Source organism: Betta splendens, chromosome 13 (assembly GCF_900634795.4).
Source record: "Betta splendens chromosome 13, fBetSpl5.4, whole genome shotgun sequence".
NCBI classification, from domain to species: domain Eukaryota; kingdom Metazoa; phylum Chordata; class Actinopteri; order Anabantiformes; family Osphronemidae; genus Betta; species Betta splendens.
The window spans coordinates 19,663,418-19,689,861 of NC_040893.2; the positions used below are offsets into that span (position 1 = coordinate 19,663,418).

The following is a 26,444-nucleotide window of genomic DNA, read 5'->3' on the forward strand; positions in this document are numbered from 1 at the left end:
GACGTTGACGTTAGCAGGAGGTTGACGGCTCGAAGCGTGGACGCGTTTCGTGAAGCAGGAGTGTTCAGACGGATGCTGTTCGTTTCTATGCTCCGTCCGAGCTCCTTCGTGCTGCTAGCCCTGGACGCGGACGGACGACAAACGGCCACTCACTCAGTTGCATAAGAGGGGAAACACAGTGACGCTTCGTTACCAGGAACAACGATGACACTGCTTCAAGAGCTTCAAGGTTTTTTCCCCTCGACTCAGTTTCTTTACAGGATGTTTCAGATGGTGACACCAGAGATTGTGTAACTGGTGAGTTTACAGTCAGATGTTTTTCTCCCACAGATTCACACTTAGTGTCAATCTTCCTCAGCTTTGCCCACAGCTGATGACAAAGGTCAAAGGTCAGGTTGGTGGAAGAGAATGAAACTCGGCGTGGACCAATCCAAGCGGAGCAGAGCTCAGTACGCGACCCGGGAGCTGCCGGGTTTCCTCCCTCCAGCGCGAGGACGAACGCTAGGTTGGTCGACTTTCTGTCTCATCAAATACTTAATGCACTGACGTCCTGAAGCTTTGACCTTCACTGGTTCATTAACAGACTTGACTTAGATTCTGCAATGATACGCTCTGATGTTTCACCCGGACTAAAGAAAAGCTGCTTCTCAATGAATGCGGTGAATGTCACAAACGTCTGCGTCAACAGCTTTATTCAGCTTAATACAGAGAAGAGAAAAGGAAATACATGACACTTACTGTAAATGAGCAGGGACGTTTGGTTCAGAACATGTTAGTAGGTAACGGGTTCAAACGGAGGACGACCAAAGGCACAAACCCACATAACAGTTCTGAACTCAGGACAGTTTGAGCTGAAGTAACTAAACCAGCAAACCCAAACATTACTAGTGTTTCATCATAGAACTACAGTCAGATCAATTAAAATCAAGTTATACAGTAAAGTCATTAAAAACAGACAGATAGAGCTGCTTCAAACCTGCAGCGTTCGTCTTAATCGTCCCTGATGCCACAACTGGAGGGAAACATTCAGTCAAAGTGTCTGAAATGCTACATCAATAGTTTTATTACGCATTCACATCGGAGTGTTAGTAAACCCCACCCGTCTGGCATTCAGGTAGAGTAAAACAAACGGCATGAGGAATTCACAGACCATTCTGGACTCAAGAAGTTTGTAGTAATTGCATTCATTATAAAAGTCTTAGCATAAATGTAAAAAAAGAGGTAAGAATCTGCCACTGGATGAACGCTGCCACTGAGCCGCTGGTTGGATGCAGTTTGTGACCAGAGCACGTTGTTCACGCACGAATGAACCGGGAATAAACTGAAAAGCAATGAATTCAACTTAGCTGCACAGAAAAATGCTTCCAGGTTTTTCCCCCTTTAACCCACGTAGGATTTAAAATTAGCACCACCTGCTGTCTCCACAACAGATCCACCGCAAGGATTTATCTTCTGCGATAGCGTTCATTTGGAAGAACGGACGAACGAGCATCGAGAGGTTGGAAGCGACTTTGTCCTGATCATCGGCTCAGGGTTCACAGTGATGTCCATGAAATAAAACATAGGTGACGGTCCTGGTTCAGAAGACCTTACAGCATGGAGGCGGGTCTTCGTGTGTGTGTGTGTGTGTGTGTGTGTGCGTGTTTGTGTTTGCAGACAGATGCTGTGACCACTTTCTCGCTTCATGTGTCGAAGTCGAGCCAAATCTCGCTTGACTGGAGCTGCATCAAGTCATGGACAACAGCAGTGGCGACAGCTCAGGGGGTCGAGGCAGGAACACGCCCCTCATCAGAGCTGGAGGACAGAAGAACACTGGTCACATCTACTGTGAACTCTGACTGTCCCTGAACGCCTCATCACTATCTGCCGTTCCTTTAAGCTCAAACAAGTATGTGTAGAACACAATGATTTGCAGCCTCTGGGCGAGGTGTGAAATGGAAAGGGTTTGGAGAATGTGAGGATAAAGCGTTTTGCTACAGATGTGCTGCCTGGAAAGGATGAACTGAGGGACATGTCGCATCCAGATGTGTTGCCAGGTGTGAAAGCAGCTGCACGGACTGGACCCGGTGAGTCAGGTTTACTTTAACGTGACCCACCTAGTGCTTTCAAGCCCTGATGAGACATTCAGGGACAGTACAGAATGCAGAGTTTGCAGAATTCTGACGGATCTGCTACAAAAGGAGGTTCTCGTAGCCGCGTAACAGTTCCAGGTATTAACGTGATGCTTCATCCTACCTGCAGTGTCACACAGACCCTGGATGCCTCCTAACACCGGGTCTCTGTCCGTCAGCAGCTGACTTCGTCGGCCTGGGCCCGGGTCCAGGTCCAGGATCAGATCAGACTGGTCAGTTTCCTCCAAACAGTCCTGAATTTGAAGATTCAACATTGTTCAGGTGTGTGTGTGAGCTGAAATCACTAAAGCAACGTTCGCAGTCATCAAGTGATTCTGAACATTATTCGTACAGTTTGGAAAAACAGACTGATACAAGAAAACATTGAATTAGAATATAAATTTTCAGTTAAATGGTTTGTTAAGACACAGAGTTCAAGGAACAAATCACCAGATCTGCTTTTTGGTTCAACGTTTAGTTCTTTACTCACCAGCAGCCCGTGGCTCAGCAGAAGTTCCTCTTCTACTGTGGAACGATCCTGCTTCTGCCTCTTGTCCTGAACCGTCGGCTGCGTCTCATCATCGGGGTTGTGGGTCCTAAAGGGAGCACAGACTTATGTAAAAGGTCTGTGGACGTGAAGCTCAGCTCGCGTTCCTCTGGCGCCCCCTGCAGGACGACCAGGTCCCACCAGGCGAAACGTCATGCGCTCCCTGCACCGGGCTGGACCTCAAACTGAACCTCAGCAAGTGAACGTAAAATGCATTTTATCTGGAACCTTCCAAATCAAGTGTAAACATGGAGGCCTGTTCTGCGTTTAAGCCCCTGCAGCATCGAGTTCTGCGCTAACCCCACTTCTCACCGTTTCCTGTTTCCCGGCGCCGCAGCTTTCGTAGCGGACGTCTCCAGCGAGGACGGCGCGCGTGCGTCGTCCTCCGGCAGCGAAGTGAGGACGGTGAGCTGGAAGTCGTCGTCCATGGAGATGTAGGGAGCCAACATGTCCAGATCCATCGCATCCATGTCCTGAGGAGAACACGCGTTAGTCATGACTCAGCAGGTTTGGACCGGACGCGGAGCTGCTGATCACGAGCTCAGATCTCACCAGCGTTGGGCCTCTCTGTTCACCACCTTCTGGCCAAACTGCAAAGAACTTCTCCACTTGGCTGGTGTCCATCTCCTCCTCCTCCTCCTCCTCCTCTCTGCAGGGGCTCTGTGGGACGGTGACCGTCAACAGTTCCATCCAACACGCATTATTCTAGCAGTACAATGAAACACTGTCGGGCTCATACCAGAACTGGTACCGGAGAGGAAGCCGGTGACGGCGGCAGAACCGGGTCGAAGATGGGAGTGAGGAGCTGAAGCAGCTCAGGGGTGCACAGGTCCTGTGGGTGGTCCGGCACCGTGTTTGGACTGGGAGGACTGGCAAAGGACAGCTCAACAAAACCTGGCAGACAGAACACGAGGCGATGAGTGGAACAGAACGAAGCTCGGAGCTGAAACGCAGGCAGTGGCTGCTTCGTCTGACCCGTCAGCGGTTCCGTGGCGTCTCCGGCCTCCGGAGCCACCAGCACCAGATCCTCTGGATTCTCCTTCAGCTTCAGGAACACGTCTGCAGCGCTGCTGGGACGCGGAGCTGCGTCCTCGGTCTGAGCGGGTGCAGTGAGGCGTTCAGGGTCACACGCGCCCTCTGGAGCTGCTGGTGACGGAGGCTCCGCCTTCAGCTGAGGGCGGCAGCGCGTCTGCTCCACGGAGAGGACCACGCCCGGCTGCTGCACCGCACTGCAGGGGGCGACAGCAGGCAGCGCGTGAGGCGGAGGAGCCCAGCGCGGCCGCAGGACAGCGGCGTCACGCCTCCACCTACCTGAGGATGAAGTTGAGACACACCACGGCCTCAGGCTGCGACGTCTTGCTGCCGTAGAGGACGGTGGCCTGAGTCTGCGCCCACACGAAGCCGCCGCCGTTCGCCAGGAAGCGGAACAGGCTGGTGCTCACCTGACCTTTGGACAGGACTAGAGACAGGATGCAGAGAGAGAGACAGACGCACAAACAGACACAGACAGACAGACACCTTAACATCCTCTAACTTCAAAAAGTCACAATGTCTGCATTCCAGCCACTTCCTTTGTGAAGGGGACACTCACGCGTGTGCAGGCTTTTCTTCATGTGGTCGGAGTCGAGTGCGTGATACAACTCGTACGCTGAGCGGCCAATCAGATCGTCAGGACTGTACCCCACCAGCTCCGTCACCCTGGAACCAGACACAGCTTCAGAACGAGCCTCCTCGGCCCCGTGCGCGGGCGCCGGCGCCGGCCGCGTACCTGCCCTCGCAGTGCGTGAAGCGCAGGTCCATGCTGTGGCGCGTCAGGAAGGTGCACGAGTCCAGAGGGAACTCCACGCTGGACGGGTGAGGGACCGGCTCACACAGCAGCGTCATCACTCTGGCTGCAGGGGGCGACGTGGAGCCGTCCCCGAACGGACGCATGTGTCCAGTGCAGTGGAGAACCTGAGGACGGAGAGGAGGTCAGAGTCGGGTCCACCGGCACCAGCACCGGCAAACAAGACCACCGAGCTACAGCTAAGAAGGTTTATGTGCCTCAAATACAAGTTCTTGGCCCAAAGTGTGTATCCAGTCCCCACTAAAACTAACCCAGCAGCACCTTCTGCTGTCATTGCAAACACTACAGAGCTGCTTGTATGCGACGGTCTGCTTTGGCCACTGCACCTTCCATGTGGCAGACTTGAGGTTGACGGTGCGCCCCCTGCTGGTCAGCGTGCTCTTCACACGCAGGAAGAAGTTCCTCTCGCTCTGCAGCGGCGACTTCTTAGTGAGGCCTGAAGACACAACATCACAGCAAACATCATGGTTCATGAAGCCCTCCGTCATCATTCGGTTCGTTCTGAATAGATTTAATCATTGATTCCAGGTTTGCTGAGGATCATCAGGAAGCATGTGTCGGACCTGGACGTGGAGCCAGCAGGTCCCGGAGCTCCTCCTGGTCGCAGGGATGAACGAAGTCATAGATGCTCTGACCCAGCAGCTCCAGCTGTGGACAAACACCATCAAACATCAACCTCTCATACGTCAACGTGGCGCCGGCTAAACGTCCGTATCGCGTTGAGCTTCAGCTTGGCAGCGAATCAGTGAAAACTCTGATCTGAGCAGAGAATAGACTGAAGGACGCCGCCGCCGCCGCGCTCGGCTCCACTCACAGACTGAGGCCGTAATAAGAGGCTGCAGAGGAAGATGTGGACGCGACGGACCTGAGTGATGCCGATGTGTTTGCTGACGCTGTCATTCAGGTAGATCACGTCTCCCTCCTCTGACAGCACCACGATGAAGCCAGCAAGAGCCTGGGGGTAGAAGCAGTCCATTGGATCCTCCTCCTCCTCCTCCTCCTCCTCCTCCTGGACGTCGGCCTCCTCTTTGTGCTCCTCACCTGTCGAAATGAGCAGCGTATTAGAGCAGCCGCCGCCTCGTGCGACTCCGTCTGTTGCTGAGCTCCTCACCGGGTCGCAGGAGGCGCCGCATGCGCAGGAAGCTGAGGGCGACTCTCATGATGGCGGCTTTGTCCAGGTGGGTGGAGACTCTGCGCGGGAGCGGCAGGGTGCGCGCCAGCTCGTAGAACACCTCCGTCTCCTGCCCGCGCCGGCACCGGGCCGCGTCCCGCGAGCGCAGCTTCCTCTGCTCGGAGCTGCTCCTGCAGAGGAGACGTTTCCATTATGGGCCCAATAGGGAAAAGGAGGCGATCGGGACAAAGCAAACACTCCAGGGTTCTCCCATCCTCAGTGGGAGGAGGTCATGACGGAGCCCCACGCGCCCCCAGCGCTGCTCCACGCGGCCTCCGGCCAAAGCAGGCTTCACTTCAGCCCCGGTCACAGCAGGAGGCGGCACGGCGGCATCGCATCCGACGTGAGTCACAACAAAGTCCGTCGATACATAGAGAAAGAGCGGGAACAAAGTGAATGACTGTCAATGAATCAGCTGCTGCAGCGTTTTAGGGCGGAGCTTCGACTGCATCCTGTCAGAAGTTACCATTAAACCCATTGAAAGGAGCTCGTATGTTGTACGGTGTTTACTGGGTGGAGACCAGTCACAACCAGAACGGACCGCACTCCAGAACCAGTCACTGATGCGTTTGCAGCAAAGCTGATCTGAACATCGTCGTCTGCTCAACCAAACACACAAACATTCATCACTTGCTCAACCTTCGAGTGAAAACAACGTGTTGCGTCAGCGTCGGCTGCAGCTTCTGGAGCAGAACACAATGTTCCCGCCGACGGCGAGGTGAACAGTTCACCACACATTCATCCACATTACGGCTTCAAAACAAAGGTCAGCAATGAGCACACGCGCGCTGATCTCTGATCCAGCTGTCAGGCTGTGCTCCTCTCGGCCCGGGCCCGGTACCGGCCCGGTACCGGCCCGGTACCGGCCCGGTACCGGGCCGGCCCGCTGACGGCCTGTCCTGGTCCATTTCAGCCGATGGCCTGCAGCGAATGCCTCCCATTCCTGAGCCGACCTGTGGCCACTAGCTCCAAACGCACAGAACCAGGAGGAAACCCAGCTCGGCTCGCTGTGGTGAAATGAACAAGAACCTGGATCAGTTCTGACATTTACGGCGAGTTTCCCTCTCCCCCAGAGAGCGGAGCTTCTCCTCCGGCTTCTGCAGCCGAGCTGCAGCTCTGACTTCGTCCCATCTTCACACGCTTGTTGCTCCAGAGCTTCTCTGACTAACGGAGTTCTTCAGGTTATTTACTGCAACAAATGTCCGCTCGCAGACTAGAGTGTAGTTTAAACCGGGCTTTGCAGCTGGAGGCCGAGAAGCCTCATTGTTCTAGCGGCCCTGATCCGGGCGTCGGCCGGTGGATCTGCTCTAATCCCACGTTCCAGCGCAGTCCGTTTTCAGAAAGCGTTTTATTCAATCAGACACTTTGCATCTTAAAATTCAAACCAGTTTTATTTCTTTTTTTTTGACCTTACGCGACCCGACAGTTCGGGAGCAGATCCACTCTGAGGAGCAGTAACAGTCTTAAGTCTCAAATCAAGGTTCAGTGCTCGTACTGGGCCCCGTCTGGTCTCAGCTCTTCTTTAAGTCCCAGACCGTCCCTGCGCCTTAGGGTTCAATGCAGGGGACCGCTTTCATTGTTACAGTGTATGTGGTCACGACCAATAAAGGCTTTCTTCTTCTTCTTCTATTTGTCTGTCGAGCAGCAACAGCACAGTCAGTGTAAATGAGTAGACGAGGAGGCTCCTCACCACACACGCACACACACACACACACGCTACATGTACCACGCAAAAGGTCACGTGTGCAAACTGATACCAGACATCTCGGTCAAGCCAAAAGAATCTTTCTATTTGAGGATCGTCAGAGAGAGAGTGCAGCTAAAAGACGATGGCAGATCACAGATCAGATGTGACGCATGTTACACACACACACACACACACACACACACACAGGAACCAGCATGAGGCCGTGCTGGGACGGGCCCGTGGGTCAACAACCCCCGAGAGGTCAGCGGAGACGTTCAGGCCCTGAAGCGGTTAACAGGCACATAGAACGAGGCCAAAGCGCTAAAAGCAGAGATGGAAAATAACCACAGAATCATTGCTCAACCGTGGACTCTGGCATTCGGCTTCAGACGCTCGACAAGTTAAAGTTCACTTCCCCACGCTTCAAACCCGTCAGGACCGGGGGTCGCGTGGCAGTAAATGCTGAAGGAGCTCCGAGCAGAGACTCCAGTCAAACCAGTCCGTGAGGCACTGGAGAAACTGGCTTCTTTTCTGCTGCTCAACCTCTGATGCGTCTGATGCAGCACGAGGGTTAAAATCAGCCCCACGCGTCAAACGGCGCCGCTCAAGTGTCACAGAGCTGATCTGAAAACATAATACACACACACACACACACACACACACACACACACACACAGACAGACAGACAGACAGACACGCACAGACACACACACACACACAAACACACACACGCACACACACACACACAGACAGACACGCACAGACACACACACACACACACACACAAACACACACACGCACACACACACACACAGACAGACACGCACAGACACACACACACACACACACACACAGACACACACACACACGCACACACACAGGAAACCTGCCAGAACACGGCGTCCTTGGCCTCAGAGCAGAACCTTATTACTCAACAGAGATACAAACGTCTGATTATGCTGTGCACCAAAAACAAGTGTGTGTGGTTAGTGGACGCAAGCAGCAGCAGAGACACACACTGACACACATCTGTGTAATAGATGTGTGTAGACTGACATGCAACCAGAACACAATGTCCTGCACGGAGATGCACACAGGGAAAAGCAGGAGACGCCAGAGGAGGAGAGTCCAACGACACAACGCTGCACCGCTCACGCTGGAACACACTGTTCCCCGGGAGGAGGGGGAGGAGCACGCGCGCGCGCACACTGCTCTGAACCGGTGAATGTTCCAATGCTCATGTTCACACACACAGTTGTGCTGCGATCAGCTGTGTTCTCATTCAGTCACTGCTTTAGTTCTGCACAGAGGAACGCGCGTGACTCAGAATAAAGCATCGCTGCCGCTTCTCAGACGGACGCAGACACACTTCAGTGCCAACAGTAACAAACCTGCTCCAGAACCGGAACCGGTCCGGAGCAGCTTTCTTGGCAGTGTTGTTCCACCTCTGGGAGTACTACACAACTACGGTTTAACGTCAACGCCTCAATGCATTCAAGAATTTACATTCTTGACCTAATTCGTACAGCAGTGGTTCTAAAAATCTGCACTGACAACAAATATGAGACATAGAAACATAAATAAACACACTCAGCTCTTCGTTTGTCGAGGTCTAATGTTTACTTTGTGTTAAACACCGGCTCGGTTAAAGTAAAACCATGTGGAGGCGTCTGCGGTGGTGCATGTGGTCCCAGACTGGGTCTTTCTGCTTGATCATTGGAACATTCTCCGATTATTATTGTTATTATTATTAATAATAATAATTATTATCATCATCATGTGTGTTTGCAGCTCGTGGCCGCTAACGCACTTCCAAACAACGGTCAGCGTTTGACGCCGACGCCTCCATCTTGGACCTGTCGGTGACAAACTGCTGCTGGTTGCTTCTCTCCGGACTCACTGCTCGGAACCGCACGGCCCATTGAAGACGCCTCTAACGCCTCGTGCTGAAATGCACGCGGCTCGAGGAGGACTGTCCGCGGGCACGAGCTCGACGCAGCGGCCGCCTCGCGCCGTCGCCTCGTTCGCTTCTCACCAGGAGTCGCAAAGTTGCAACGAACACAATGAAACACAACAGACCGGCGCGGTCTGAAACGAAGCCTCGCGCGTTAATGTTCCGTTCATTTAACTAGGTGACTTTCTTACCGTTTCATCTCCACAGCCTCGTCTTTCGTGTCCATTTTGAAACTGACCGTTGAATCCCAGTTTCTGCTTTATTGTTGTTTATCCTTCAGAGTGCAGCTGCGACGTGACGCTACTTCCGGGCTGTTTCTGAGTTCAAAGTAAAAGACTTGAAGCTCTAATTAAAGCACTATGACCTGAAATTGACCACAACCTACGATAATAGGTTAGTAAATTCTACGGCAAATACTGCAACAATTACTACAATAAGTACTACAATAAGAAATCAAACTGAGAAAAAGTATTTTAACATGCTGCAGATTTGTTCCACATGTTTTATAAATGAGTTTCCCTCTACTGCTACTTTTTGTAAAGTTATAAAAAGAAAAGAAAAAAAGAAAAAACCCTGTCAACTGCTACTTCAGATTATATCACCATATGCAGCAGTGTCTTAATAGATCTTATGTAAACGCTCAGCTGTGGAAAGGGTTTTGTGGCCAAACATTTACAAAGATCTGTTTGGATTTTGTTGTAGGACACATGATGTAATTTGTCCTTCAACTAAACAAACACAAGACTCCTGTGTTGTGTTTCACAAGCTCAGCTTTAAACAGAGAACGTCAGCAAATTACAAAGAGAGCATTTAAATGATCTGCTGTTTTTACCTTTAATGGACCTGAGTTTGTTCTACACTGATAATGTTTGGTTGTTATTCTGCTAAACAACTGAAAAACAACGATCTACAAAGAAGCTGCTTCTTCTATTTCTAACTAAAACCAAAGCTTTCCCTGTGGGTCAACAACGGAGGCCTTCTACTGTTTATTTAGGACAAACTCTGTTAAAAGCCTGCTCCTGCTGCTGCTCCTGTTGGTTTAGTTCTTAGTACTGAAGTTCTTTTTTAGCAGAATGTGCGTGTGCTGGGGATTTAGTTATTATTATCCACATACTCCTAACCCATAGAATAACGTGTAATAGAATAACATGCAGAGGATTAAGGGTGACAATAATGACGCCGTCATGTCATTACTAACGCGTGTTATATTACAGTATTTTTTATTATTAGTATTGATATGGTTGAGACAGTTTCCGGTGTGGACTGATTGTTAACTTGACGCGACTGACGTCACGCGGCGGGTCACATGACCCCACCCCATGTGTTAGGTATGTGAGCTGGACCCGCTTGAACCCGGGTGAACCAGTTAAACGTGGATGAACGTGTAACATAGTGGTTAGATGTAGAAACCGATCCTGAACGGCGCACGAAGCTGCTGTAACACAAATAACGTTACCAAGAAAACTGAATTTGAACATCACTTTAATGATCACTAAAAGGTGCCCATTAAAGTGATTAATAAAGTAATAACAAAGCAAACTTTACAATCTTCTATATTTTTTATATCTTAACAACAGCATTTGATTGTTTATTATATCAAATGTGTTTTAAACAATCTCCATCTGCAAAAGTAAAGCCAGTAAAAAATGTGTAGGAATAATAAAGCAGAGCGTGGTTCAGTGCTCAACAAAGAAGAACATCAGGACAGTTCCAGGTTTAAGGTTTTAATAACAAACTGGATACAGTGACGTCATTCTGTTGGTGTAACCTCCACGACAGGCGTGTGATCAGGTGCGCGTGGAAGCTTCGGTGATGATGCATATTTTACACATTCACACAGAAAGGAGAAGAAAAGCCAAATGAACAACGAAGAAGACGGCTGGATGCTGCTGAGTGTTGAACGAACTTGTTTTGAACGGTTCTGAACTCTGGCGTTGCATTTAATGGTTCTGTTTTATGAACATATTATCTTCGGTCATCTTGGGCTCAAATAAACAGTAAAACCAGAACTAGTTTACCTAAAAATGTCCTTCCCCCAAAAAAGCTCATGGTTCTGTGGTTCTGGCCATAAACTGCAAGGAAAGTATTTCCTTGAAGGAAGATTCTCAGTCACACACAGAGGCCTTCAACGCACTGAGACCTCAGTGATGACATCTAGTACATCATCACCTTCCTGTAGGTTCTGAAAAGTTCTGCAGCTGGAGCTGGTTTCACAAACTGATCTGTAGTGTCAGGTTAAATGTAGATGTAAATGTTTGTTGATTCAACTCTGGGGCAGGAAACAAGGATTTTGTGTTCAGTTTGTTCCAGGAGGCGAAAATCCTGCTGTGATGAGTGGGTTGGTTCTAGTCAACAATCAAAAAGAATTAGACCCAAAGGTTTGATGAAGAACTGTTGACTGCAGCGTGTCTGATTTAAAGACCAGCATCTGCTCATCTGTCTCAGCTTCCCTGTCTCAGATACGAAAGCTCATGTATCAAGCAGACATCTGGTACTTTGAACCAACAACTCCTGTATTTACCTTCAGAGGAATGTTCAAGCAGCCTGATTGTACAGATCCAGGAAAACGACACACACTGAGCTGAAGAAGAAACTGTTTGCAGGTAAGAGAAAGACGACAACCTGCTCTCTGCTCAGCTCTGTTTAGCAGCCTTCACTTGTGGTTGAATGTATTTGTATCAAATAACAACATTATTACAGCACTGACCCTTCGGCTGTAAAAAATTCCAGATAAGAATCACACGAATCGTTTCTTTTAACACCTGGAGCTGAGCAGATGCGACATCGTGAAGAAGCATTCATTTATCGCTCACGCTGAGGCCAGCCCTGTTCATCACGTTTGTCAGACATGTTGTTGCTATGACGACCCAGACAAGTCTGCGCGACGCAACGGCTCAGGCTGAGTGCAAGAAAGCAGGCGGTTTGTGTGTTGCTCACAGGGCGTGAGCTCATGATCCAAAGAGAGGTCCCCTCAGCCGCCCTCCCACTGCAGGAACGGGAAACAGGATACCATAAGACCCAAACTACATGTGCTTTTTGATTCCTGAAGCCAACCTTCGGCAGCATCAAGCTTTTAAATGTGTCTTAAGAACAAAGGCTCCTTCAACCCGCTGAGGCTCAACAGCTCCTAAATGATAATCGATCAATGGTCTGCGTTTTTACACCTTCAGCCTAAATCAGTACCTGTTGCATGGCCAGAGTCAAACAAAGGGAATAAATCTGTCATTAAAGCCGTTTCCTAAACAACCTGGGGAAAGTGGGGTCTGGCATCGGTTTCTGCACCGAGCTCAGACCAAAGGAGGCGACAACGTTCCCTAACGCGAGGCACGAAGCTCAGGATGGACGGATTCATTCTATGTGCAAATTCCTGCAAGAGGCCATTCAGGTGCAACAGGAATGGAGGCGGGACAGTGTGTGATGCTGCACCTTCAGGCCTGTTTGCGTGAGCGCGTCTGCATGTGTGTGTGTGCGTGCGTGCATGTAGGTGCGTGTGCACGTGTGTGTGTGTGTGTGCGTGTGCATGTATGTGTGTGTGCACGTGTGTGTGCGTGCTTGTGTGCGTGCATGTATGTGTGTGTGCGTGCGCATGTGTGTGTGCGTGTGTAGGTGCGTGTGCACGTGTGTGTGTCCGTGTGCGTGCATGTGTGCACGTGTGCATGTATGTGTGTGTGCGTGCGCATGTGTGTGTGTGCGTGCGTGCATGTGTTGATGAGCAGGTTATGGACCAAGCCGTTTGTTCGGGAGTCGTGCTGTGACCTCTGACCTTGCACAGACGCAGGCCTGTCTCCATCTGGACCCAAAACACCGACGGATTAACCCCTTCAGGGTCAAACTGAGACGCTTTGTCACACGGAAGTAAAGAAAAACAAAGGAACACACTGACATCTTCATGTTCTCTAAAACGGCAGACATTCAACTTTTACCTGTTACTATGTACAATAGAAGCATCTTCATATATTAATACTCTTCATCTTCCCGTTTCTCTTCAGTTCTCACCGTGAAGTCATTATTTCCATACACGTGTCCTTTTCGTCTTTATAGAGTACTTTCAGTATTTACAGTATAAATTACTACACAGTCTTGTGATAAAATAAATAACTTAAATACAGCGGCCGTGGCTTTTGCAGTGTCTGTTGCATGAAGGGACAGAACAGCTGGGATGGCGACGGGCTGCCGTTGGCTCCTCGCTGCACAAGGTGACGACACACGAAGTGGGAACAACACGAGGCCGAAGCAGAAACTCTTCCTGAAGAACATTAAAGCACCAGAATCTCCAGAAAAAGAACGAAGCCAATACTGTCACCTGCATAATGTTACTGGTTCCACTGGTTTTATCAGAGGAAGGAACTTTCTCTATTGAAGAAAACCTACAACTTCTAAAACTAACAATACTTGACCTAAATCTGTGAGAAACTATTCTCCACTTTATTGCACGTGTTCAGTTTAGTTACTGAAAGCGAACGACCAGAAACTGTGGGACGAGGGAACTGCACAGCTGCTGTTTGAAGGATCTTTGCTCTTTTCAAGTACTTGTAAATGAAAGGACCAATAACGTAACTCCTTTGAATTCTTCGTGTTACTCAGGAAGAGTTTCCTAAACTGTGGCCTCTGTGATTGAAGGGAATCAAACCAGCTGGGTTTGTACCGCACGTTGGAGCAGTTTCTGGTTTTTGGCCCCGTATTTGACACTAGAGTGGATGGAAAAGGTATCAAGACCCAGAGAAGACGAGGAAGAACAGGGGGCGGGTGCAAAGCGGCTCCTCCAGCTATACCACGGTGCCGCTCGGAGAATTCCCGTTCTGTGCTGTCAAGTTCTGAGGAGACACAAAGGAGCATTAGACACGAGGGACGATCACAGAAGGAAAATCCATATTTCAGTTTCCGGTGCAGACACGAAGGAGCAGGTGAAACACTCTGCAGCTCATGAGTTAAAGAAAATCAAAGTGCAGCAAGAAGCACGTTTTAGCTTTGTACAAAGTGAGAGCCAGCAGGAAGCATGGGACTGGAGCAGACGTACCGCCTTGCCGGGCCGGGCCCAGGTGCAGATCAGACCCTCCTGGCAGGCCGTGATGATGCAGTCGTCCATGAACACCAGCACCGTCAGCCGCTCGTGTGCGATCTTCTTGCACACGAGCGGCTCCAGCAGCGGCACCTCGTGCATGCGCGGGCACAGCGTGGTCCCCAGAACCTTGGCGCCGTCCAGCCGGTTGCTTCTCGGCGCCACGTTGATCTTGTCGTTGCTTTTGCTGATGTTGCCCAGGCTGTGGTAGCGCTTGTGCTCCTTCTCCACGCCGCCGCCGCCGCCGCCGCCTGACTTGTCCGACTTGCGCTCCTGGAGCGACAGCGTGGCGAAGCGGCCGATGCTGAAGGGGGTGCTGTTGCCCCCGACGCTGCTTCCCCCCCCGCCCCCGCTCCCCCCACCGCCTTCCGAGGCCCCTGGGCCCTTGGAGGCGTTGGCCACGGCGGGGTGGGGCAGGGAGTTGGAGCGTGAAAGGGAGCGCGGGAGTGGCAAAGGCAGCGTTGGCGGGTTGGAGGTGCCGGTGTTTGTGTTCGGTGGGTGATGGTGGCCCTCGACGCTGCCGTTCCCTCCCCCACCTGAGGTGCTGTTGACCCCACCGCTGCCCGAGGTGGACAGCGACGGTCCGAAAGTGTTAGTGAAGGCGCGGGACAGCGGCAGACGTGGGTACAAGACATCATCCGTCAGGTCCCACAAACAGAACTGGGTGTCCTGCCCCACCGAGCCGAAGCGGTACGTGACCGACGGCGATCCGCCTTTGGAGCTGTGCCGAGAGAGACGCGACAAGGTGCTGCTGGTTCGGACCCGGCCGAAGTGCATGGAGTTGTTTGGCGCCCCCTGGTGGAGGTCCTCCTCGCTGCCACTCAGCTCCATGGGCTCCTCGTCCTCCAGGGAGGTCGTGAAAGGGTCAAACGCCACCACGTTCACCCAGGACTTGTGTCCGTGGCCTCTCGCTACCACGCGGCTTTCTGCGAATGACCACACGGTCACCAGGTCGTCCTCTCCGCCCGTGGCCAGGTATTTACCGTCGGGGCTCCAGGACACGCACAGCAGCCCGCCAAAGTAGCTCTTCATCACCCCCTGCAGCTCCATGGAGTCGAAGTGGAAGACGCGCAGGCAGCCGTCCTGCCCCACGCACGCCACGTGCACGCCGTCCGGGGAGAAGGCGAACTCGTTGAGCCCCCCCTCGCCCACCGCCCACCGCAGCAGCGGGTTGCGCGGCGTCTTGGTTTTGCAGGCGTAGACGGCGAAGCCTTCGCCCTGCCGCAGCAGCGAGTACTGCGGGGCCGCGGTGCCGCACGGGTGCTCCACGTTGTAGAGGTAGAGGTGGCCGCTGGCGTGCGAGGCCAGGAACAGGTTCTCTGACTTCGGGAGCCATTTTAGACACGTCACCTTGGATTTGTCTATCAGCCTCTGGAAGACAGGAACACGGGGAGGTGGGGATGAGGAGGCGAGATTCAGGATCGAGATTTATTTGGGTAGAGATAAAGATGCAACAACTGTGATCTGAAAATAAAGTAAATAAACAAAATGTGGAAACAAACACATGCAGGAATCAAATCGAGATGAAAAATCCCAAATCCCAGAGAGGCGGAGTCCATTAAACAGACAGAGAGCAAAGGCCAAGCGTTCCAGGCTGGCCCAGTTCCCACTGGGCCAGGACCAGTGCACACAGACAGATACCTCCTCATTGAAGAGTTTACTGGTCTCCTTCTTGATGGGGTCGAGGTACTGGACCTGTCCGGCCGAGAAGCCCACGATGAGAGCCACGCTCTCTGCCGTGGCCGAGTACTGGTTGAAGTCGTGACACGTTGGCTGAGTTCCTTTGTAGATCCTCTTGTCTATGGGTTTACTGAGATCTACAGCCTGAGGAGAGAAACAGAGGCTTTCAGGGACGTTGCGTTTCCTCACGGCGGCGTCGTTCAGCTGATCCTGAGTCTGTGTGTGGCGTCAGCACCACTCAGCAACAGGTACGAAGGTGAGGTTTATCAAGCTCAAGGATTAAAGGCCTGAGGTTCCGGCTCTAGAACAATGCAGTTACAAACACGTGCTGACAACTCAGCAACAGGTATCAATTAGTGTCATCTCGATATGACGAATGATCTTCAAGCACGTGTTTGAAAAAAAGTCACGGGAAGGTTTCACAGCAGTGACGACTGCGAGCGAGGGGAACGTTTTTCATCTGTTCACAGGATCTACAGCAAACGCTGAATAAAGGAACAAAGCTGCTTTGTGTACTTATTCAACTGTCACACAAAATCCATCACACTGGATTCTGAGGAGGTGAAGCCGCAAAAGGTCAGAACGCAACACGAACGCAACTTGAACGCAACACGCTTCTGGAGACGTTCCCACTAATGACAGTCACCAGTTCACAGCCGATCCCAGAGCGACCACCCATCAACACCTGAGCAGCCAGCGGCACATCCATTATCACCCTGCGTGGAGCTACTGGGCCGGACCGGGGCTCCCTGGACCGGTCCATCACAGGCTCAACACACGGACGCAGGCAAACGTTGGCACCGATGTAAGCAACGTCTGGTCCCAGATGGACAGCACTCAGCTCCAACATCCGCACTCATCCACGTCACGTCACGGCTCATTAACACGCTGAGCTCCGCTACCGATGCTAAAACAGAGCACCTGTAACGGCACAAGCTGAATTAGCCGCTTACGGGCGTCGCGTTGAAGCGAGGGGCTGTAAAATCACACCGATGTCACTTTTAAATCCCCTTGCGTTTGTAAAGCTAATACTGGGAACCAGCGCACTTTGCTCCTCGCACAAAGCCGCATCCCGCATCCGCCCGCACGGTGCTCCGTCACCGTGAGCTCGGTCACACCTGCCTCCAAACACGCCCGCGACGCGCGTTAGCGCCGCGTCCTCCGCGTTTAAGAACGACGGAGCAGCTAGCAGCGCGGCTAGCGTGCTAGGCTAGCATGAGGCTAGCATGAGGCTAGCTAGCGGAGCTCACCTTCTTGATGTTGGTGTACGTGTAGAAGTACAGCTCCCTGCCGATGTTGAAGCACACCCGCTCCGACTCCTCGCTCGGGTCCTCGGGCTGCAGCTTCACCATGGAGACCCGGACCGGCGGCAGGAAGCCGCCCGGAGACGAGTTGGCTGCGGCACCAGAGGAGGAGGAGGCGGCGGCGGCGGCGGCTGCAGCGGCGGCGGCCCCGGGCCCCTGCAGCAGCCCGACACCTCCACCGGGTATCGGACCGGCTCCGGACCCGGGGCCCAGCGTGGCTCCGGCGGACGGACCCCGCGGCAGCCCGCCCCGCTGTTGCGAGTCCGAGAGGGTGAGCAGTTTGTAGAAGCCCTCTCTGGTCCGGAACTGGGATTTAATCTCATTGATATCCTTCAGAGCGCCGCCATCTCCGGCCATTTTTAGTACAAACAAGCCGCACAGGAAACTGCGATGGTGACCTGGAAATAATAGCGCTGCAAGAAAAAAGTACTAGAGCAGAAATGGGAGAGGCTGAGCTCAGCTAGCACCAGCACGCCCGGTCCGATCCAGCGCATTTTACAGCGGTACCGCGGCCGGCCGCTCCATGAACCCGGAGAGGGAGCCCTCGCCAGCCGCCGTGAGCTTCATCCGGACCGGTCCTGCCTCCGCTCGTCCGCCGTGCGTAAAGGGCGCGTGAGGCACGTCGGCTGCTGCTGGCCCGGCCCGCTCTGCGCACCCGGTCCCGATCATGTGTCAGAGAGCAGAACGGGGCGGGGCTCGGCTCGGCTCGGCTCGGCCTCCCGGTGACACGGACCGGGACCACGGCAAACATCTGCACCGCCGACACATGCAGATGTTTGGTAGAATTCTATCTGTCGGCGTTCACCCACAATAAAGTGGTTAGACTGACACCGACCCATAAAACCACAGAGCCACTTTATTAGGCACACCTGTACGATGTAACAGCTTCACCCTGAGACGAGGTTTAACCAGAAAACGCTTTCAAAGGAATGCAGAGCGGCTGCGTTGGTCTGAACGAGTCCGGTGCGTCCTGAGAGTAGTAGTACATCAATACAGGCCGCCTCTCGCCTTAATTACTTTTATTACAGTGTAACAACATGGAGTGTGTGTGCCTTGGATCCAACACAGACAAAAAGCTGCGGATACAGAGTGAGCAGCATCAGCGGCGCCGTTGAAAGCCACAGATTCCAGTCCCTGCAGGAGGTCTGCAGCTGCGATCACAACACTGAGGCAGAAGACACAAAGCACAGCCTCCTCTTAGTGTCAGAGGGAAGGACTGTCTCTTACTATTACTCTAGGGATTTCTCAGCTGCCGCGATTCTGGAGATTGGTGTGTATCTCACAAACAAAAAGTAGAAACAAACATAAATAGGAGCACACTCCCTCAGACCGAGGGATAAAGACTGCAACCATTCTTAGGTCAATATGATTCTGCAACATCTCGCCATCGTCCTCCTGACACATCTCCTCCCATCAGAAAATCAAACACTCCGAGTCTGAGGTAACGGTGACCGTGGATCCTGGGATGAGGGGTTCAACGGAGCTGAGTCACTGTGATGCCGGACGCCAGCAGACAGGAGGCTCACGGCAGCATGACGTAATTCTCAGCAATTTCCAGGATGTACAGGTTGGACATGCCAGACGGGTCCTCGGTCTGACGCGTCTCCAAGACGACCATCCTGCAGGAGGCCAGACAGAGGGCATTTAAAGCAGCATCCTAGTGAGGGTGTGGGTCTGTACACTATGACACATGACACAGAATGGGTCCTGTTACATCTAAATCCCATTAGACAGCTTCACAACACGCCAAACGGATCAAGTGGTCAAATCAAAGCTCATCTCATCTCAGCTTCCTGACATAAAAGCATCTATCAGATGGATGTGACCTGATGCCTAGTGCTGCCTTCCAGTTAGATGCTTTTCTCTTGATTCTTATTGTTCCAATCCTGAAAACAAAGGCTGATTTCCTGTCCAGCACCTGTCGGACTGCACCAGTCTGTAGACCTTCCTGGGGTCTGTGACCTCCTCCAGCACCTCGCTGAAGTCCTGTCCTCTCCTCTGCCAGCCGTGACGCCACACCGCCAGCAGGGTGTCCTCGAAGTACACTGGACAGAAAGGGAGGCGGAGTCAGCGACAGTTAGCGTCAGCGTTAGCCTCTGCGTCGGCGTTGGTGTCGGCGTTAGCCTCGGCATCGGCGTTAGCCTCTGCGTTGGCGTCGGCGTTGGCGTTAGCCTCTGCGTTGGCGTTAGCCTCTGCGTTGGCGTCGGCGTTGGCGTTAGCCTCTGCGTTGGCGTTAGCCTCTGCATCGGCGTTAGCCTCTGCATCGGCGTTAGCCTCTGAGTTGGCGTCGGCGTTGGCGTTAGCCTCTGCATCGGCGTTAGCCTCTGCATCGGCGTTAGCCTCTGAGTTGGCGTCGGCGTTGGCGTTAGCCTCTGCATCGGCGTTAGCCTCTGCATCGGCGTTAGCCTCTGCATCGGCGTTAGCCTCTGCATCGGCGTTAGCCTCTGCGTCGGCGTTGGCGTTAGCCTCTGCGTCGGCGTCAGCGTTGGCGTTAGCCTCTGCGTCGGCATTAGCCTCTGCATCGGCGTTAGCCTCTGCATCGGCGTTAGCCTCTGCGTTGGCGTCGGCGTTGGCGTTAGCCTCTGCGTCGGCGTTAGCCTCTGCGTCGGCGTAAGCCTCTGCATCGGCGTTAGCCTCTGCGCTGGCGTCGGCGTTAGCCTCAGCGTCGGCACAGGTTCTCACCTATAGACTCCACGTCACGCGAGAAGGTGATTTCATGCGTCTGGCCTCTGCTGCTCTTCGACTCCCCGTCCAGACCCACGATAAGCACCGACTCTGTGGGAACAGACAGACTCTGTGGTCGTGTGGTGGAAACAGATTAAATATGGAAGCAGAAGCTGCGTTTCTTACTTTCTATGAGGACGAGCAGCGAGTTACTGCTCAGCTGATTTACTTGCACTATTTCTGGACATGGTTTCTCTGTAACAAACACAAGCATCAGAAACGAAGCTCCACTGATGCTACGAGCAGTGCACTCAGCAGAACCCACCCAGGCCCGTGTTGGTGAACCAGGACGTGTTGGAGTTGAGGTTGATGTACTCCACGCTGAGCGGCTGGTTGTGGAGGGAGCCCCGCGACACGCCGATGCACACCTGCGGGTAGTCCTGCTGCGGCGCCACCACCATCTCAAAGACGCGCAGAGGGTTGGGCAGCGGGAAGTCGAAGTGCTGCCCGAACAGAGGAGGATCATCATCATCATCATCATCAAACGCAGCCAGCTGTGCTTTTATCACACATCACGCCGTCCGTAACGTGGAGTCACTTTGCTTCAACCACCTCCAACCAGCACATCATGAAATGCATTCAGGTTTCTGACTTTCGACCCCGTACCTTTATTAGCATGAACTTGTGCATGGGCTCGTACCACTGCAGCAGCAGCACGCTGGACTCCAGAGCGCAGCACAGGAACGCCCAACTCTGCTGCACGCCACCTGCTGCACACGGAGAAACCACCCGGTGGAGGTGCTTCAAGTCCTCCAAGCAGCACTGGAGTCTGAGCTCACACACAAACGTGGACTCACCCACTGAGCAGGTCCTGCAGCCTTTGGTGTCTGGTATTTTACACGTCACTGCATACTTCCTAAATGCAAAACACGTCATTTGGCTTTAATACTTATATCAAACAAATAGAGAACGATCCGTCACATGTGAAATGGATCCAGAGACTGGTGTTACCTAGGTAACAGTCTGTGAGTCGGCAAGGCAACCATCCTCTGGTCTCTGCGAGCCTGTTCATACAGCTCCTTCAGTGAATGGGAGTGAAGCTGTGACGACCTACCTGTAAACAAGCCAGACGTGATGAAGACAGGCAGACACACACACACACACGTGAACACACACACAAACATGCATGCACACACACACACACACACGCACACACATGTGAACACACGCACATGCACACACACACACATGTGAACACACACACACACGCACACACACGTGAACACACACCCGTGAACACACACACACACATGCACACCCACACACGTGTGAACACACACACACACTCACACACACACACACGCACACACACATGCGAACACACACACACACTCACACACACACACACACACACATACACGTTGAACCCCTTTATGCAAATATCTCCTGACAACGCGGGAACGGAAGCTGAGAGCCGACCTGAGGCTGACATCTTACCTGACACAGACATGAGGACGTTGTTGATGGTGTAGACCCAGGTGCACTTCCCAGGATACAGCTGGGGGAGAAAGCACACGGCCATTCACTGTGCTGTGCTACTGTTACAGTGTGAGCAGCAGCCCATGCAGATAAAGCTCCTACCAGCTCCATCGTGGCCTCTGAGCTGTTGAGGTTCAGGGTGTAGATTCCCTCCTCTGAGCCCACGATGAGATGCTGATCTGAGGAGCGAGAGGAGACACTGGTCAGAGGAGGAAACTGAAGGCTGGAGAACGTGTCGGTGCCGTGGCAGAACCTTTGTTGGCTGCATTCTCCCAGGTGGTTGAGCAGTTTATTTTAAGAGGGCAGCCGTGGAAGATCTTCTTAAAGTAGACCTGCACAGAGACAGAAGCACTTTGAAGGATTCACCTCCTCCCTGCGAGGACTTTGTACAGTGAAATGACAGGTCCAGGCTATTGCTTGAATTCTGGACGCTGCTGTGGCTCTTTTAGCACAGCAAACATTTAATAGTTGTGGATGAGGTTGTACAGGAATGTTAACACGCAGCCTCCTCATGTGTCTGGTGTGACAAATGAGACGAGCCAACATCCAACAGCAGAGGAACTCACAGGAGGCTTCTTCCTGACGGGGCTCACGCAGCCTGAAGGACTCTGAAAGGAACGGAAGCAACATGTGAGAGGAGATGCAGAGAAGAAAGCGTGGTCCTCAGAACATCTGTCAGTGTACGGATCGGTTCCGTTCTGTGTTGGTGACCATCGTCTCACACAAAGATGCTTATTGGCTCTTATAGTGGGAACATCTTCAAAATCATACACTGAAATGCTATAAGATTAACATTCACTTAAGTGAATTAACAAATCACATGTTTTTAAGCTGAGTTTGATGTTCCACCTTTGATGGGGTTTTCTGTCTGCGAATGCCTTTAGGTGGGAGCTCAGGGGGGGTGGGGTCTGAAGGGATGTTGTTAAGCTGCACAGGGTCTGGATCACACACACACACACACACACACACATTAGAAACCAGTTCATGTATTCTAAAGCAGCAGCAGCTGGATTGTTCGTTTCCAGACGTGAGCTGAGCGTGAGCGACCTGAGTTCCGTGAGGTTCTGGGTTTGGGCGTGGGCCGGGCATGCGTCCCGCTGGAGGTTCTGGTGAGGGGCGAGGGAGCGAGGAGGGAGGACGGCTTCCTCGCACGCTCGTCCTCTCCCGCCATGCTCTCCTCTGAGCTGGTGCGGGCTTTGGGCTGCAAACACCAGCACATCATGTAGAAACTACAACAGAGCTTTGCTTTAGACACAGTGTAATTAATGTACGCGTGTCCACCTTTGGGGGGAGCGGAGGGGGCACGTCTGCAGCTCTGTTGGCAGAGAGAGAGTCCACTCAGTCTCACGATGCAAAGGCAGTCAAAAACAGAGGTGACTCAGTGCTTGTTCCTACCTGGAGGCTTGTATCGTCGGGCTGAGGTGGATCAGAGACAGAGACACAGGTCAGTGAGTCAGTGACATCAGTGCAGAAAGTCAAGTTCATTTTTCTTTGTAAAATACTGTTTTCCTACATGTCCACGTCGTCGTAGTCGTCTGAGTCCGAGTCCTGGTTTCTGGGAGGAAACGAGAGAAACGTGATTCTTAGCACGCGTCACGTGATGATACGTGTGACCGGGCTGTCATTCATTTACCTCATAGGACTCATGTTACTGTGGCTTAATTCCACTGAAAGTCTTAACTGCAAGAAATGACACACAAACACATTCAACTGCCTGATTTTGTGTGGACAGAGGCCTTGCAGACGGAGGTTGCTCCTCACCGTCACGTTGGGCGAGTCCTTCTTCACCGGCCTCTGGGTGTAAATCTGCTCCACTGAGCAGAAACAAACACTGATGTCAGTCACGCACAACGTTGCATCAAAAGAAACAAGAGGAATGACACAATCTGTTCGTGTTCCTGTCAGCAGCAACAAATGAGCCAAAACAGGAAGGAGGTGTGGTCTGAGGATCTGATCAGTGGTCAGTGTTTTAGCTGTTTTCTTACTCTACTAAACTATTAAACCGTTTGTTTTCTGTAGGAGACCATCAAACTGTGGCTCCTCTCACTCACAGCTTATGTCAGAGTTGGTCCTCTCCGCCTGGTTGTGTTTGCTGATGGACTGGATCCTCCGTAAAGATCCAGACACTGACACCTTTCAGCAGAGACACAAGGATTCGTTCATTAGCACCTGAGCAGCTTCCTCTCAGGTATCGACCCGTGAGAGCAGGACTGGGGTTCGGACCTCCATGTCCTCGTCCTCTGAACCCGCACACGTCTTCAGCTTCTCAGGATGTCGATACTTCTCCAACAGGTCCAGAGTCAGTTCTCGGTTCAGGCCCTGCTGGCTCAAATACAGGTGCTGCCGAGAGAAGCGGCGCAGGTGAGTAACAAAAGCTTGTTGTCATTATTTATGAAAAGTTTAAAATTCAGAAGCTGAACTGACTGAGAGCATCTTGGAGGCGCTCGGTCTCTTCTTGGGGTTCCTCACCAACATGGCCTTCACAAAGCTGTAGAACGCAGGCGACCTGCCAACACACACAGCATGATGTCACATCACATCATATATCACATCACATCATATCACATCATATCACATCATATCACATCACATCATATCACATCATATCACATCATATATCACATCACATCACATCATATATCACATCACATCATATATCACATCACATCATATCATATATCACATCACATCACATCATATATCACATCACATCACATCATATATCACATCACATCATATATCACATCACATCATATCACATCACATCACATCATATATCACATCACATCATATATCACACCACATCGCATCGCATCGCATCACATCAGGTGTTTCTTTACCATTTCGACTTGTCCTTCAGTTTCGGAGGTTGGTAGCTGCTCTTTGACATTAGAAACAGGACCCTGCAGGCAAAACGCAGGTTCTGAGTTACTGAGCGGTTGTCGGTCGGCGTCGTATCATCTGCATTAGACGTGTGTCCTTTCATGGACTGACTGATAACGGCTTCATGCTTCGTGTGCGTGTGGGCGGTGGAAACACTTGCGTGTGCTGACACGTCCACGTGCTGGGGTGTTTGTTGCAGTGAGGGGAAACAGCTCGAGGCTGGATGGATGCAGCACGTGTACAAATGTTTCCAGAGCTGTGGCCTTCGTGTGTGAGGCCTGGAGTCGGTTTCACGCAACCTTCATAAAAGCTGATCTGGCTTCGTCTTAAGCTGAGCCCAAACCAGGGCTTCGCTTTAGACGTCACCTGTGGGTCATCGGCCCACGCGTCTCACTGCGTCTCACGCGGTGACTCACGTGACCCCTGACACACCAAGTCACCGCGTCACTAACGCGTAGGTCAACAAAGGTTAAAGGTCAGACCTGAAGAAGCCTTTAGATGAGATGAGAAACAGCTGCTGAAACCTTGCATTTGGTGAAACCATGAACTGGACATGAAGCTAACTGTGAAGAAGCCAAAGTGCTTTTGTTGCCATGTGAACTAGACCCAGGTGAGAGGACGAGAAGATAAGAGGCTGAGGGGATGAGTGGATGAGAGGATGAGAAGATAAGAGGCTGAGGGGATGAGTGGATGAGAGGATGAGAAGATAAGAAGATGAGGGGATGAGTGGATGAGAGGATGAGAAGATAAGAAGATGAGGGGATAAGATGATGAGGGGATGAGAGGCTGAAGGAATGAGGGGATGGAGGAGAGAGGAGGATGAATGAGAGGAAGGGATGAGAGACTGGGGGGATGAGAGGATAAGAGGCTGGGGGATGAGTGGATGAGAGGATGATGGCATTAGAGGCTGAGGGGATGGGAGGATTAGGGGATGAGAGGATGAGAGGCTGTGGAGATGAGAGGATGAGGGGACGAGAGGAATGGGGGATGAGAGGATGAAGGGATGAGAGGATGAGAAAATAAGAGGCTGAGGGGATGAGAGGATAAGAGGCTGGGGCGATGAGTGGATGAGTTGATTAGAGGATGATGGCATGAGAGGCTGAGGGGATGAGAGGATGAGAAGATAAGAAGATAAGGGGATTAGTGGATGAGAAGATAAAAGGATGAGGGGATGAGATGATGAGGGGATAAGAGGCTGAAGGAATGAGGGGATGAGTGGATGAGAGGATGATGGCATGAGAGGCTGAAGGGATGAGAGACTGGGGGGATGAGAGGATAAGAGGCTGGGGGATGAGTGGATGAGAGGATGATGGCATTAGAGGCTGAGGGGATGAGAGGATGAGAAGATAAGAAGATAAGGGGATTAGTGGATGAGAAGATAAAAGGATGAGGGGATGAGATGATGAGGGGATAAGAGGCTGAAGGAATGAAGGGATGAGAGGATGAGAGGATAAGAGGCTGGGGGATGAGTTGATGAGAGGATGATGGCATGAGAGGCTGAAGGGATGAGAGGATGCGGGGATGAGAGAATGAGGAGATGAGAGGATGAGAGGCAGAAGGATGAGAGGATGAGGGGAAGAGGGGATGAGAGGATGAGAGGCTGAGGGGATGAGAGGATTAGGGGATGAGAGGATGATAGGCTGAGGAGATGAGAGGATGAGGGGACAAGAGGATAGGGGGACAAGAGGATTAGGGGATGAGAGGGTGAGAGGATGAGAGGATGAGGGGATGAGAGGATGAGAAGATAAGAGGCTGAGGGGATGAGAGGATGAGAAGATAAGAGGCTGAGGGGATGAGAGGATGAGAGGATAGGAGGCTGGGGGGATGAGTGGATGAGTGGATTAGAGGATGATAGCATGAGAGGCTGAGGGAATGAGAGGATGAGAAGATAAAAAGATGAGGGGATTAGTGGATGAGAAGATAGGAGGATGAGGGGATGAGAGGCTGAAGGAATGAAGGGATGAGAGGATAAGAGGCTGGGGGCTGAGTGAATGAGAGG

The 26,444-nt window shown here is 52.0% G+C and overlaps 3 protein-coding genes and 1 long non-coding RNA gene across 6 annotated transcripts in view; 1 reads left to right on the forward strand and 3 right to left on the reverse strand.

The window, feature by feature from the left end:
- Nucleotides 1-675: 675 nt before the first annotated feature.
- Nucleotides 676-9,646, reverse strand: hif1al (hypoxia inducible factor 1 subunit alpha, like). Its single transcript, XM_029170155.3, has 15 exons — nucleotides 9,508-9,646; nucleotides 5,616-5,806; nucleotides 5,370-5,545; nucleotides 5,068-5,152; nucleotides 4,831-4,940; nucleotides 4,427-4,611; nucleotides 4,250-4,356; nucleotides 3,970-4,117; nucleotides 3,634-3,887; nucleotides 3,398-3,552; nucleotides 3,211-3,318; nucleotides 2,971-3,131; nucleotides 2,602-2,707; nucleotides 2,236-2,365; nucleotides 676-1,794 (listed from the first exon to the last, which is right to left on the reverse strand). Exons 1-15 carry the CDS (start codon nucleotides 9,540-9,542, stop codon nucleotides 1,727-1,729), a joined length of 2,019 nt encoding a protein of 672 aa, XP_029025988.1. The 5' UTR covers nucleotides 9,543-9,646; the 3' UTR covers nucleotides 676-1,726.
- On the forward strand, nucleotides 2,252-10,233 carry LOC114867487 (uncharacterized). Its single transcript, XR_008696515.1, has 3 exons — nucleotides 2,252-2,393; nucleotides 9,154-9,494; nucleotides 9,597-10,233. It is a non-coding gene; the product is annotated as an uncharacterized LOC114867487 (long non-coding RNA).
- Nucleotides 10,234-13,190: 2,957 nt separating this feature from the next.
- Nucleotides 13,191-18,220, reverse strand: zmp:0000000529 (WD repeat-containing protein 20). Its single transcript, XM_029170154.3, has 4 exons — nucleotides 17,306-18,220; nucleotides 16,017-16,199; nucleotides 14,334-15,746; nucleotides 13,191-14,130 (listed from the first exon to the last, which is right to left on the reverse strand). Exons 1-4 carry the CDS (start codon nucleotides 17,714-17,716, stop codon nucleotides 14,083-14,085), a joined length of 2,055 nt encoding a protein of 684 aa, XP_029025987.1. The 5' UTR covers nucleotides 17,717-18,220; the 3' UTR covers nucleotides 13,191-14,082.
- Nucleotides 18,221-18,363: 143 nt separating this feature from the next.
- LOC114867483 (mitogen-activated protein kinase kinase kinase kinase 5-like) overlaps nucleotides 18,364-26,444 on the reverse strand; it is a 21,330-nt gene continuing 13,249 nt past the window's right edge. The window contains exons 10-32 of one of the 3 annotated variants that reach the window (XM_029170153.3): nucleotides 24,403-24,465; nucleotides 23,987-24,068; nucleotides 23,786-23,902; nucleotides 23,614-23,695; nucleotides 23,324-23,376; nucleotides 23,196-23,242; nucleotides 23,076-23,117; nucleotides 22,958-22,978; nucleotides 22,844-22,877; nucleotides 22,610-22,763; nucleotides 22,412-22,500; nucleotides 22,129-22,170; nucleotides 21,816-21,894; nucleotides 21,665-21,741; nucleotides 21,521-21,581; nucleotides 21,035-21,137; nucleotides 20,881-20,939; nucleotides 20,690-20,790; nucleotides 20,349-20,526; nucleotides 20,210-20,278; nucleotides 20,042-20,134; nucleotides 19,278-19,404; nucleotides 18,364-18,978 (exon numbers count right to left, since the gene is read on the reverse strand). In XM_029170153.3, the coding sequence (XP_029025986.1) occupies nucleotides 18,882-18,978; nucleotides 19,278-19,404; nucleotides 20,042-20,134; nucleotides 20,210-20,278; nucleotides 20,349-20,526; nucleotides 20,690-20,790; nucleotides 20,881-20,939; nucleotides 21,035-21,137; nucleotides 21,521-21,581; nucleotides 21,665-21,741; nucleotides 21,816-21,894; nucleotides 22,129-22,170; nucleotides 22,412-22,500; nucleotides 22,610-22,763; nucleotides 22,844-22,877; nucleotides 22,958-22,978; nucleotides 23,076-23,117; nucleotides 23,196-23,242; nucleotides 23,324-23,376; nucleotides 23,614-23,695; nucleotides 23,786-23,902; nucleotides 23,987-24,068; nucleotides 24,403-24,465 (1,870 nt within the window). In that variant the 3' untranslated portion in view covers nucleotides 18,364-18,881. Of the gene's footprint in view, nucleotides 18,979-19,277; nucleotides 19,405-20,041; nucleotides 20,135-20,209; nucleotides 20,279-20,348; nucleotides 20,527-20,689; nucleotides 20,794-20,880; nucleotides 20,940-21,034; nucleotides 21,138-21,520; nucleotides 21,582-21,664; nucleotides 21,742-21,815; nucleotides 21,895-22,128; nucleotides 22,171-22,411; nucleotides 22,501-22,609; nucleotides 22,764-22,843; nucleotides 22,878-22,957; nucleotides 22,979-23,075; nucleotides 23,118-23,195; nucleotides 23,243-23,323; nucleotides 23,377-23,613; nucleotides 23,696-23,785; nucleotides 23,903-23,986; nucleotides 24,069-24,402; nucleotides 24,466-26,444 lie in introns of all 3 variants that reach the window. The other 2 variants (XM_029170152.3, XM_055514179.1) reach the window with 2 other exon arrangements.

What these genes read in the sequence shown, in the direction of transcription:
- hif1al (XM_029170155.3), bottom strand. Translation starts at nt 9,542, where the DNA reads ATGGACACGAAAGACGAGGCTGTGGAGATGAAACG. An exon ending in GAAGAAAAGCCTGCACACGC is followed by an intron (nt 4,118 to 4,249) that starts GTGAGTGTCCCC and finishes TCCTGTCTCTAG; the next exon opens with TCCTGTCCAAAGGTCAGGTG. An exon ending in GGGTCTGTGTGACACTGCAG is followed by an intron (nt 1,795 to 2,235) that starts GTAGGATGAAGC and finishes TCTGTCCTCCAG; the next exon opens with CTCTGATGAGGGGCGTGTTC.
- zmp:0000000529 (XM_029170154.3), bottom strand. Translation starts at nt 17,716, where the DNA reads ATGGCCGGAGATGGCGGCGCTCTGAAGGATATCAATGAGATTAAATCC. An exon ending in CGTACACCAACATCAAGAAG is followed by an intron (nt 16,200 to 17,305) that starts GTGAGCTCCGCT and finishes TTCTCTCCTCAG; the next exon opens with GCTGTAGATCTCAGTAAACC. An exon ending in GGGCCCGGCCCGGCAAGGCG is followed by an intron (nt 14,131 to 14,333) that starts GTACGTCTGCTC and finishes GTGTCTCCTCAG; the next exon opens with AACTTGACAGCACAGAACGG.